This window comes from Sceloporus undulatus, chromosome 2, assembly GCF_019175285.1.
Source record: "Sceloporus undulatus isolate JIND9_A2432 ecotype Alabama chromosome 2, SceUnd_v1.1, whole genome shotgun sequence".
Lineage (NCBI taxonomy): Eukaryota > Metazoa > Chordata > Lepidosauria > Squamata > Phrynosomatidae > Sceloporus > Sceloporus undulatus.
In genome coordinates, this window is record NC_056523.1 from 141,130,061 (window position 1) to 141,143,381 (window position 13,321).

A 13,321-nucleotide genomic window follows, 5' to 3' on the forward strand; every position below is an offset into this window, starting at 1 on the left:
GAATTCCTATACTTACTACTTACAAATCAATTGGTTACAGTTAAGGTGACAGTCTTATTGCAACCATAAGAGGTTGCTTGAGACGATTTTGCAGCACCAGAGAGGGAGGGTGGCCCTGCTGCTTTACACACACACACACACAACACACACACACACACACTCACACACACACACACACACACCACACCTGCCCCTGCTGGAATTGTGCTTTTAAAAGCCCAGTGAATGCTGACTTCTTGCTTTCCTGTTGAACCATCTTTTGCCCTGTTTGCCAAAGGCAGTCTATTCACACTGACTACCCGACAGATATAATACTAATAATAATAATAATAACATAATAATAATAATAATATCATAAAAATTTATTTTATCCCGCCCCTCTGCTTCCTCCTCCCCACCCACCATAGAGCACAACGAGGTCCCATATGGTAACTTGATGGCCACATGTGCAGCTTCTGACATTTGATTCTAAGGGAGGCAGCCAAGTACAAAATTTCAGAACCGCCAAGAGATAGTTATCCTTCATTCTTTCTGAGCAGCACAGTACTGATAAGCCTAAGTGGCTTGCGGCTTTGGTCCCATTAACAGTGATGTAGACTTGAATCAATTGACTTGAATCAAGTTGGACTCAAGTAATTTCAATGACGTGAGTTGGTTTAAAATCAGCAATGAATGATGCAATACCTCAACTTGGGATTTGTATTTTTAGCGACTGACTTGTTGGTGTCATTCACTTTGAGCATAGGCAAGAGCTGTCCCAGAATGCAGGGTATGCTTCTTTGAGGGGTACGGCAAATGAGTTTGGGCAATGGATTTAGGGGAAGGAGTCATCTAAAGCTTTTAAAAAACTCTTAGACTATGCAGTGGGGATAGTCTAGTCTCAACCCCCACCTCAATCCCATTGCCTATTACGTTTGCTGTTTCATCTGAGAATATGCCTGCTCCTTTTTTCCTGTAAAAGTTGGCTCTCAGGCTTGAAGACTCAACTTGCGACTTGACTGAAAAATATCTTGCAACGGTTTGAAACTTGACTTGAGACTTAAAGGTAGAGATTCGAGACTCAACCTGAGATTTAGAGTAAAGGTTTGAATACATCACTGCCCATTACTGTGGTCTATGCCAATAGCAATTTTTAACTATTTGCTTTTGGCACAGTTGCCTACCTCTGCTGTAAGGGTGAAGAGCCTTCCAGACAGCTTGACATTTCTGAGGGCAGAATCCACTAAGCTTCCCAATGCAGCTATAGCTTACTTTGCTAAAAAAATGATTAAAATCCTAAGGAAGGTCAAAGAGTTTGGTGGGCTGAAAGTGTAGATATCATTTCTACGTTCAGATTTTGTGCATCGTGTGAGTGGGATTATGTCCCTCCTTCCCTGGTGAAAATGATTTTTGTTTTGTTTTTTAATCTTGGCCAGTTTGTAAGCAGTCACATTTCCCATTGTTTATTGTAGTGGTGCTGTTGAGCTCTATTGATTAGTAAACAGTCATAGCAGACCTTGATTCCTGATCTGCCAGTTTCACCATTTCAGATTCTCTTTTCTTTGCAGTGCTCTGCAAACTGATGTACTCCCCTGCTGCTCCTTAGCAAACAAAAGCTATCTCAGTGGGGTGTCAGACATTCCACTTCTCTACAAAAACTTGGATCAGTGCTAGAGGAGACAACACCGGTATCCTGAACAAGAGCCTTGATATTCTCCACCACAAGGGATTCGAAAGACTTTTGCCCAGTTTAAACAAGATGTAGGTGACCAATTCACTTGTTACTCCCATTCAACACCAGCTAGGTAGACAGTTCGTCTCCATAGTAACACTATATATCAAAGAACTCGAATTGAGTTTAAAAGATTATGGGGGAAATAAGAGTGCTGTATGTTGAAAGCAGAAAATAAGTGACATTATTTTAAAATATACAAGGATAAAAGGTTCTCTACTACCATCAGCATGGCACCACTGGGGGGGGGGGAGACCACACCAGGTGGACAAGCTAAGGTGACCCCATGCTCCTCAAACATCTGTATTTTGGCAGATATAGGCAGTGGCATTTGGCTGTATCTTTTTAAAATGCTGAAGAGATTATTATTATTATTATTATTATTATTATTATTATTATTATTATTATTATTATTAATAATAATAATAATAATAATAATAATAATAATAATATCCTGCCTCTCTACAAAATGCAGTCGGGGCGGCTTACAAAGATTAAAAATATACAGTCCAAACCCTCAATCTTCCCCCCTTAAAATACAATTAAACAATGTAGAATTTAAACATAAAACATACTTAAAAGCAATACAATAGACGGTGTCTCTTGCAAATTCTAGGTGGAGCAGGCAGCAGCTGGGCTTCTGGCCTTTGGTCTAAAAAAGGGAGACCGACTTGGAATGTGGGGGCCAAACCAGTATGAATGGGTTGTGATGCAATTTGCCACAGCCTATGCGGGAATTATCCTGGTAAGTTTATCTTGATTATAAGCAGGTTTGTAGTTTGATGAGAGGGAAAAAGCTTGGAGGGCCTTCTGAAGAAATGGGATGCTGTGGAAAAAACTTTGTATATTTGAAGGATTGACACTTGTTACAATCACATATACACAAACCTTTCAGGTAAGGTGTGTTCTACAATAGTGTTTGCATTGGGTTGAAAATAAGAGGGATCAGGGGGGATTACCTGTCCACCCCCTTCGCTGGGTCTTAGTGGCTTCCATGAAAGTGGACTAGCCAGCCAAAGCACCTTGCATTTGTAGACTTGCCAGTCTAAGTCCAGCCAAATATTTCTTTTCATTTTCAGGTTTCTGTGAACCCAGCATATCAGTCCCAAGAGTTGGAGTTTGTACTGAGGAAGGTAAGAAAGACCTATTACAGTCAGCTGTCAGCACACAGCACAGCATTTCAGAAAAAGCTTGATGCAAGTAGCTTGGATTGTAGGAAAGCATGGGAAAGAATACTACAGGGACAAATTTTGAAATTAGCTGGGGATTTGTGAAACTAATTTGGAAAAAATGAGCTACATATGTTTATCCTCTTATTCTAACTTACAATACTAACTCTGTGATCTTCACAGGAAGTTAATTAGCAATAGATTAAGAACCAGAACTTGGAAGACTTACTTTTTTGGACTACAGGTCATGTTATCTCCTTGTGAACAAAGAAATTCAGGGAGTTATACTCTTAAAAACTAACTTTTTTTAAAAAAAAAATTATAAACTTTATTAAAACTAACTTTTAAAAGTCCTGTTGTGGACAAGCAAAAGGGGCATTTCTTTCTATAAAACAGACACACTTGACCAAATTTGTTACCATAAGGTTTGCTAATTACAAATAAGTATTATTTTTAAAGCCACATTTTAAAGAAATTGGATTATTCACAATTATTAGCCATATTCATAAACAGAGTGACTAATGTGCAGAAGCAGCATACCTGTAAACATCAGATAAAATGGACAAACAATTGGGTAGACTATCATGATCTTGATTTAGACTGATCTTTGATCAACAAGACAATTGTTATGTTCTTAAATGGTAAGGAATCCACAGTTTGATTTTCTAGAAAAGTTAAGAATGATAATTCTCATTTTCTCACCTTGATTTTCTTGGTGCTTTATTGTGTATCAAAGGACAATGGCTTTAATGTATCATTACAAAAAGAGCCTGAAGCATTGGTGGGGAACCTTTGGCCTTTCACAGTCTTTTGACTACAATTTGCCCAATGTCTTATCTGTGACCATGCTGAATGGGGATGATGGGAACTGCAGGTCAAAACATCTGGAAGGCCAAAGACCCTCTACTCTTGACCTACAGGGTCTCTATAGAGAACCAGTACCACTGTTTAATAAGAGAAATCTGGGAAGTAGCCACTCAGAGGCCAGTACATGTCTCTCCTGCAGCAAATACCAAAAGCTATTGCTGTAGATCTAAGCAGCTAGTGGATAGTACTGAGTAATTTGTGCTATACTGAAAGCAATGCAGAGGGACTCCCAATCCCTCCATGTTTAATGTAGGAGTTGCTTGCTTGAATTCAGGTTTCCTAAATAACACAGATAATTGTCATGTAGGGAAACTTTCCCTGACTAGACCAATCCAGTGTCTTATCATTAATAATGAGGGATAAAAACTATTTAGTGTCTTGTAAATAAAATTAATCTTGCTAGAATAAAGAAGTTCATTGTATTTGCCTTTCTTATTTAGCTTTGTTGCTAAATGACTAAAACTCAAACACTGTAACTGTGTGTGTGTGTGTGTGTGTGTGTGTGTGTGTGTGTGTGTAAACTGCCTTCAAGATAACATCAGTTTATGGTGACCCTATGAATGAGACAACTCCAGGACACCCTATTCTCACCAAAAACACACACCACCTTCTTTTTTTGACTCCCAGATTTGAGATTCAACTTGAAACATGGCTTGAAAGTATCTTACAAGGACTTGTGATTCAATTTGAGACTTGGTGGAGACTTGACACTTGACTTGAAACTTGGCATAAAAGACTTGAATACATCATTGCCCATCTGTTTGTCTTTTTAGCTGTCCACAATATCCATAGAACCATTCTTCAGTGCCACATGAGTTAATGTTCTTCCTGTCAGCTTTCTTCACCATCTAGCTCTCACAACCATATACAGAGATAGGAAGTACAATGGCATAAACAATCCTTACTTCAGTATTCAGTGAGATTTCTTTGCTCTTCAGGATCTTGTCTAGTTCTTTGATTAGCTGCCCTTCCAACTCCTTGTATTCTGATTTCTTGACTGCAGTATCCATTCTGATTGATGATGAAGAAAAGGTATGGAAAAACATTAGCTATTTCAATTTCTTCATTGTCTGCCTTTTGTTGTTGTTAACTGCACTTGAGTTGATCTTGACCCATGGCAGCCCAGTGGATAAGACATATATCCAATGCCCCCCTGTTCTCCATTGCTCTTCTTAGTTCCTGCAAACCCATGCTCTTGATCTCTTTAATAGAGTCCATCATCTAGCATGCAGCCTTCCTCTCTTTCTACTTCCCTTCACCTTTCCTAAGATTATTGGTTTTTTCCAATGAGTCATGCCTTCCATTTATATGTCTGAAGTACAACAGCCTCAGTTCTGTCAGGGAGATTTCTGGCTTAATGTACTCTAGCATCCATTTGTTTGTCTTTTTGGCTGTCCACAGGATCCTCAGCATTTTTTGCTAGCATCACATGTTGAATGAATTGATTTTCCGCCTTTCTTCTTTCTTAACTATCCAGCTCTCACATCCATATATAGTATATAATAGGAAAAACAATGGCTTGTATGATTCTGGCTTTTGTATTCAGTTGTATATCTTTGCATTTTAGAATCCTTTCTGGTTCTTTCATAGCTGCTCCCTATTCTTAATCTTCTTCTGATTTCCTGGCTGCAGTCCCTGTTTCTATCAATATTTGATCCCAGGTATGAGAACTCTTTTACCACTTCTATTTCTTCATTGTCTAGGTTGAATTTGTCTAGATTCTCTGTTGTCATTATTTTTGTTTTCTTTATGTTCAATAGCAGGCCTGCCTTTGCACTTTCCTCTTTGATCTTCCTTAGTAGTTGTTCCAGGTCTGGGAAATTTTCTACTAGTATTATGGTGTCTTCTGCGTATCTTAGATTGTTGATATTCCTGCCTCCTATTTTCACTCCTCATTTTTCTGTGTCAAAGCCTGCTTTTAGTCAGGACTTGAGTCTATTATGTCTCTGTAGACTGAAGCAGTTCTATAGCTATGCCATCTGTTCCTGGTTATTTATTCCTCCCAAGTGCTCTGAGTGCAGCCTTCATTTCTTGTATGGTTGCAGTGTGATCCCTAGTGCCCCAATAGCGTATTCTCCTCACTGTTTCTGAAGTGTGACTTTATTGTGTAGACTGGCTTACAACCAATTTTCTTTCTCATTATACCTCTCTCTCTAGGTTGGCTGTAAAGCACTGGTATTTCCTACACAATTTAAAACACAGAAATACTATGAGATCTTGAAGCGTGTTTGTCCTGAGCTGGAACAGTCAAGTCATGGAACATTAAAAAGCAAGAAGTGAGTTCTTACAACACTCTTCATTAGCTTCTTCTATGGCAATGTTTTACAAAGTATCTTGTTAAACTGAGATAATAAGAGCCTATGCAATGAATAATAATAATAAAAAAAGCTACAGGAGCAGAAAGTTGGTGCCTCAAATCCAGTTGTTAGCACTAATGTAAGTGGACTCATTGAATCAATGAAATCTTACATAAGTGCTCATTTACCAGGTTCCTGTTGGTTGGCTTAGTCTACTTTAGTTGGTACAGTCCTAATTATTGGATTGAGCCCATTGGCTTTAAAGACTGCTTCAATTCTGTCATGTTTTCCTTCCTCTGCATTGTAATTGCCAGTAGTAGTGATGCAGAGGCAAGAGAAAAGCAATACAAGGAATATCTTAACACTGAATCAGACATTTGGCCCATTCAAGCCACTGTAGCCTACTAGGATTGGCAGTTTCCTTAGCTCTGGTTGCAGGCAGATGTGTTTACCACTGTTGCTTCATATGTTACTTTAACCAGAAATAAAAACATGCCCCCTAAACTTGGCCCTTGGGAACCGCATGAATGCTCACAAGCTATGTGCATGCACATATTACATGCTTCCTGTTAAGATATTTTTTTTAAAAAAATGTACTGAAGATAGATTTAAAATATTACAAAAACACTGAGCATGACTGCCTAATTTACAAATCAATTACCTGTTGGAATCCTAAGGGAGTTTTGCATGTGTTGTTTTGTGTAGTGAAGCAGAATTACAGGCAGACTTTTCTAGCCACTTAATCGCTTGTATTTTCATAGAAATATCCAAATCAAAGTATCTTTTCTCATGTGCACACAGACACAATTCCATTGATTTTTTATCCACAGATTCAACTGTCCATGACTTGAAAATATTCAAAAAATAATATAAATTTCAAAAGCAAACTTTGATTTTGCTATTTTATATAAGGAACACCATATCAGTACCCCATTGTATTTAATAGGACTTGAGCATCCACTGATTTTGGTATCCATGGGGTGTCCTGTAATCAAACCCCAGCAGGTACCAAAGGCCCTCTGTAAAATGCGCTCGTGCCATACACGGGCACACTATATGCAGCTTCAAGCTTACACTGAAGCTGCATGACAGTAAAACATATGGTGTGCACGCTACCGCAAATATGTGCCCCATTGTTTTCAATGGGTTGTGAGCATATGCAGAATTCACCTTACGTGGGGGGATCCAGAATGGATCCCCCCACGTAAGCGAAGGGCCCACTGTATTTACAAATGTGCATGACCTTTTCAAATGTGTTCTTACACAGTACATCTGAATGACATTTTATCTCAGACTTTGATTCTTTCCACCTTTCTTCAAGAACATTTCCACATAGTAATAAGATTTAAAGGAGTTATTCAAGGTGCTGTAATTATTTAGGAATAATGTTCAATGCCTTGAAAAAGTAAATGCCCCTTTAAAGTCTGAATTAAAACCTGGAATGGCTCCACTGCCTTACTGAAATGGGAGCCAACACCCACCACTGCTGGTTTACCAGCTAGTTATACAGTACTGTGGTAAATTAGAATTTAAATGATTGTTTGTATTTCTTTTCCATTGTCACTGGGTAGAAAGTTCTATTTTTTTAGTTGCCATCACCAACCAGCTTTCAGACTGTTCAGGTCACAAGTTTCTTGGTTATCTAGAAATGGCTATTAGATGTGGAATGGGTATCAAAAGAGAAGAAAATAAATAAAAAACAACACTACAAAATGTTAAAGAACAAAGTTTAAAATATACACTTGTCCCTCCACATTTGTGGCTTTAACTTTTGTGAATTTGATTTTTTCATGGATTTTATTAATATGTTCTCTCTAGAAATATCTAGGTACTTCAGCACAACTCTAGGGTCAACTTTAACCAAAAGTCGCATTGAAGGACCTAGAGAGTCCTAGAAAGAATACTCTACTAAGTATTTGTAGCTCCTCCAGTGTAATTCTGTGGTTAGTGTCTGGCAGATGTTGGCCACAGAGTTGCACTGGAGGAGCTAGAGATTCCCATAGAGGTGTTCTCTAAGGTAAAAACATAGTGGTTTTGTTAGTTATGGTTTTTCCACATTCACGGGGGTCCTGTGCTCCTAACCCCAGAGAATGTGGGACAGGTGTATTAAAGAAAAATGTCAACAGGAAAAAGTTTTTTTAAAAAATAATTGGATATCTACATTAGTATGCACACACACACACACACACACACACACACACACACACACACTATATGAGCAATAGGGTAATAAAGCAAGCAGAGATATTCAGCTAAGTGGTATACCTCTTCTGTCTACGTCCTGTATTTAAGCAATAATTTACTGTTTTTGATCTGCCAGTAGTTTTTTTCATATGGTTTTCCAGTTCCAGCAGCTCTGATTCTATCTGTAAGACTCTGCCATTTGTTTTTCTTTTGTTTATGATTGCACCTTTCTTCCTTTTCTCTCTCCAGTTCCAGCCAATTAGCATTGTCACCTCCTGCCAACTAACTCTTTGTTTCTTTGGCAGTCTTATCCACCTTTAATTTTTTTTGTGGAACTGAGTAGCGTAAGAGGAAATGAATGCACAATAATCTTATTTGCAAAAACCTAAAATTTTGGGAGATAGGAAAAGGGAGATAGGAAAATTAGTATTAAGAGGAATTAGTATAGTGAAACCATCCATAGCTGAGCAGTGGTAGGATGATAAGACCTAGGATATCATCCTAATGCCTCTCAGTTATGGATATTAATCGGCATCTCATTATAGTCATTCAACCTAAAAACAGATTCCCAAGCTTTTCCTAAAATCATACTGAAAGCCTAACTGGAAGACAGTGTGTGTTGCTCCTCACCATGGAATTTGGCCTGTATACTAGGGACTTTACTCCTGAGTATGTGCCTGCCCCAAGACAAGCTTCTCTTGTAACTGACTAGACCATCCTTTCTTTCAGGCTTCCAGATCTTTCTGTGGTCATCAGTTTGGACTCCAAGCTGCCTGGCACATTCTCCATGGATGATCTGATGCAAGCTGGAGATAGCAGCCATAAGAAGGAGCTACATGACATACAGAAAACACTGGACAGCAAGGAGCCAATCAATATACAGTTCACTTCAGTAGGTGCCAAATGTTTTTTTGTCCCTAGTGTAGAATGCAGGTCACAATTATTGGTATTAGGCATACTTTGCCAAAAATCCTAAAGGTGGTATTCAGAAACTGATTGCACCAAACCTTCTCTTTAGATTTGCATAAATTAATTATTCTGCAGTATTTACCCCCAAAAAATAATAGTTGGGAAGTTGCCTTTTTAATTCCCCCTCCCCCTCCCCCCCCCCCCCCGTTTTTGAAATGTCTGCCATGGTGAAACAGATATGTGGCTGTAATAGGTTCAAAAGGAATACCTGCTGAGGAGAAGAAGAGAGAGCAACACAAGGTCTCGCTGTTGCCTGCTTCAGTGCTGGTTCAGATTTTCTTACAGCACTCAGCATTTTCTTGGTTTATAGTTTACTTATGCCTTCACATCCTAAATGTTTCTAGTGGCAGAAAGTTCCAAAGAAGCATGAATGAGTCAATTAATTCTTTCCTCCAGGGAACAACAGGAAGCCCCAAAGGGGCCACACTTTCACACCACAACATTGTGAACAATGCAAACTTGATTGGTATAAGGCTACAAATCGACCAGGTAAGACAACTTTTTAGTTTGTTGGTTAAAGTTGACCAGAGGGAACACTTAAGTGTAAAGACCAAAATTTTATCCCCAATATAATGAGGCAGATTTTATTTTGCTGTAGTATGGAATAATCCAGCACTGCCGCTTTTAGATTTTCAGTTTTCTGGCAACACAGAGGAGTACTGTAAAGACAGGAAGTGAAAGGAGAACAGATGTAGATGTATAATAATGTTTATTGAAGCTTTGTAATTGATATGTAATGAAAAGAATCTTTTCTTTACCTTGTAAAATTTAATAAAGATTATGTGGTACAAGATTTTCAGTTTTTTATAGACATTTACAAATTTAGGGATTAGTGACTTAGAATTTGAAATGAAAAGTATAAGGAGCAGAATTATGCGTAGGAAAGTTGAGGGAAAAGGGTAACTATGGGGCAGAATAGAAGAGCAGGAAGGAGCAGCTAGAAACCATTCCAAACCATTACCCCAGGGCTGCGGCAAACACATACCATGGCTCCAAGGGCACCTCCTCCTGTGGCCTCAAATAGAAGTGAAAAAGACCTGCTCCTTTTGGGGCTGGATTTGGGTCGTCTTAGGTGGCACTGGGGCGGCTTCCAGCCACTCCAGGGGCATGTATCGTGTAAATAACACTCCCTTGGAGTAGCCAGATGCCACCCCCCATCTGCCTGTCTGTTTCAGGTTATGTTTACACTAAAAAAAGCTTTAAAATATGCTAATTATGTTTGCTTACGTTACGAGTTAATTAAAAAAACCACACACACAACTCCACAACCCAACAGTTATGCCTTAGTTTCAGTTTCTGACATAGATTGAGTAATGTACACATTCCTACAAAATTTATAAATTATTTTCTGTATGGAAGTTCTTAACTAAGGATGGAAATTTTTAGTTGGCAGGTTAGGAATTCAAGCAATGAAGCCTTCTGACACAAAACTCTTTCTCAAAACTTCCCATCATTTCCTCCACCCTAAACTCCCTTGCTGATTTCATTTTCTCTCTAAAAAGCTGTGAACATGATTAAAGCTAAGATAGGAATGTGAGTCTTATTCATGAAGGAACAGGTGTGTAACTTGCGAGTATTAATAAATCTGTCTAGGTCACTGGAAACCCGAGTGGATTCTGTAGCTCAGCACCAGCTTTGATTGATGTGTCAGCTATGACAGTGGTACACAAGCTTTTTTACCCTTAGGACCCCCCTTTTCATCTTCATGTGGACAAGCCCCCCCCACACCATAGTATATGAATGAAAATATTTTGTTTATCTAGTGTGTGTATTTTCATCCGCACATTCACATATGTTCACATTTTAACATTTTATAAGGAAATAACATCATTCAAATTAGAACAGTTTTAAATTCAGTATTTAATTCAATGCATGTGTAAATTTTATACATAAAAATCTTGGGAAAAGGAGGATGAGGAGGGAATAGGGCCTCCAAGTCTTGTAGCCCCAGTTGAGCAACACACACACACACAGAGGTCTTGCCCCACTGTTTAAGAAGCCCTGAGCTATGGCATTTCTTAATGTCATAATTAGACCATTGTAATTCATTCTGTGAGGTTGCCCTTGCAGAAGTGCAAAAATGCAACTAGTGCAAAAGCAGCAAGATTGTTGACTAGCCTTAAAGGAGCTGCACTGGCTGCCAATTTATTTCTGTCACCACATTCTAGAGCTAGGAAAGTTAGAGGAAAAAGGGTAACTATGGGGTGGAATAGACAGGCAGGAAGGAATGGCTAGAAGCTGCTGATGACATTTAAAGCTCTAAAATGGGTTGAGACTTTGATAGCTGAAGGAACATTTGTTTGAACCAGAGGTATCCATCTCTGTGTCCTCCTCTGTGTTCCATCTTGTTTTATTTGTTTGTGGCTCTGAGTTGCCATGATTAAGAAAGGGTTACAATTTTTTAAAATAAATAAAGTCTCTTTGTCTTGTCCGTAGGGAACCCGTTGTTGTCTACCTGTTCCTCTCTACCACTGTCTGGGTTCTGTGGGAGGCTGCATGGTGATGGCTGTTCATGGTTCCTCTCTTGTCTTCCCAAGTTTAAGCTTCAATGCAAAAGCCACTCTGCAGGCACTGGACCATGAAAAGTAAGAGCTTTTACTCAAGATAAGGTGTAGAAAGATTTTACTGTGTATCAGTACAGGCATACAGTACAGTTAACAAAGGTGCTTATCACACGGAGGTTTTTGCAGCTCAGATCCAACGTGACTGTGGGTATAACGATGTGAATTCACATCATAACATGAATGTTTTATCACACCTGATTGCCCTTCCGTTGTCCTTACGAATCCGGGGGAATCGAATCCAAGACAAGTCACGTGATGCGGATTCACGCAAAGCGGAATGAGTGCACATTGTATTACCACACCTGTACATACCATGCGGATTCAACGATTCGAATTGGGACCCTTGCACATGCTCAGTGGGGGTCTGAACGCATCCTGAACCTTTGCACTTCCAGGGTTAAGAAGGGAGCCAGGTTCCACTTTCACGTGAATGCTAGCCTCACGTGAATGACTGTTTCACGTTTCTTCCTCCTTTCTATTTTCCCATCCTTGGCAGCCAAATTCAAACGGGGTCCTCCATGTCAGAGCCCCCATCCATTTCAGTCACATCTACATCTATCCTCCTGTCATTCTCCTCATCCATTTCAGCCACATCTACATCTATCCTCCTGTCATTCTCATCCCTTTCAGCCACATCTACATCTATCCTCCTGTCATTCTCCTCATCCATTTCAGCCACATCTATCTACATCTATTTTCCTGTCATTCTCCTCATCCATTCCAGCCACCATTTTGAGGGGTGACTGTTTAAATTTTTTTAAAACTCTAGGGAGAGTGTACTTGTTGCAGAGGGGGTGGAGATTCAGTGAGTCACATCTGTGAGTCACTAGGGGGCGGAGCTAGCACACTAGCTCTATATCACTCCTCCCAGAGCCTTTCCAGAGCAGTTCCTGCTACAGAGAGGAGGAGGAGAGAGGTAGCTGGGCATTCTTTTTCATCCAAGGAGATCTGCAGCAGAGGCGGAGTTGACTGAGCTCACTGCCAGAAATTGGCAAAACATCAGGGGCTTTAACGTTGGTGTTTTCCGGAGGATTTTTTTTTTTAAGAAGGAAGCCCATAGTCCTGTTCCAGTAATTTCCTAAGACTTTTCAGTATGGACACTGACAGAACCACCTGCAACACTTGTGGGATGTTTGCCTTCTTGCCTACAAATGTGGAGAACTTCACATGCCCCAAGTGCAAGTTGGTAGCCCTCTTGGAGGAGAAAGTGCAGCAGTTGGAATCCAGTTTAGCTACACTTCAGTATATTAGGGAGCAGGAGGATTTCCTTGACACAACAGAACTAACAATCCTGGACGAGTACCACACAGAGGAAGTTGCTGGAGTGGAGGAGGTCACTTCACATACACAGGAGGCAGACAGCTGGAGGAATGTCACACAGAGAAATAAGCCAAGAAGGGACTGTTCTGGGAGCTTGCAGCTAGAGAATCAATTCGAAGCTCTTTCCCTTATCAAGGAGGATGAGGATGAGCAGCATGGACAGACTTCAGGGACAGAGCAGGGGAGCCTGAGAGTCCCACCTGAGGGAACAGTCGCTGCTAAGCCTCGGAGGAGGAATGT

At 39.8% G+C, this 13,321-nt stretch overlaps 1 protein-coding gene across 1 annotated transcript in view; it reads left to right on the forward strand.

The window, feature by feature from the left end:
- Nucleotides 1–1,657: 1,657 nt before the first annotated feature.
- ACSF2 (acyl-CoA synthetase family member 2) overlaps nt 1,658–13,321 on the forward strand; it is a 71,724-nt gene continuing 60,060 nt past the window's right edge. The window contains exons 1-7 of the mRNA XM_042454692.1: nt 1,658–1,740; nt 2,328–2,456; nt 2,791–2,844; nt 5,905–6,023; nt 8,958–9,120; nt 9,594–9,686; nt 11,634–11,782. Of these exons, the coding sequence (XP_042310626.1) occupies nt 2,388–2,456; nt 2,791–2,844; nt 5,905–6,023; nt 8,958–9,120; nt 9,594–9,686; nt 11,634–11,782 (647 nt within the window). The 5' untranslated portion in view covers nt 1,658–1,740; nt 2,328–2,387. The remainder of the gene's footprint in view (nt 1,741–2,327; nt 2,457–2,790; nt 2,845–5,904; nt 6,024–8,957; nt 9,121–9,593; nt 9,687–11,633; nt 11,783–13,321) is intronic.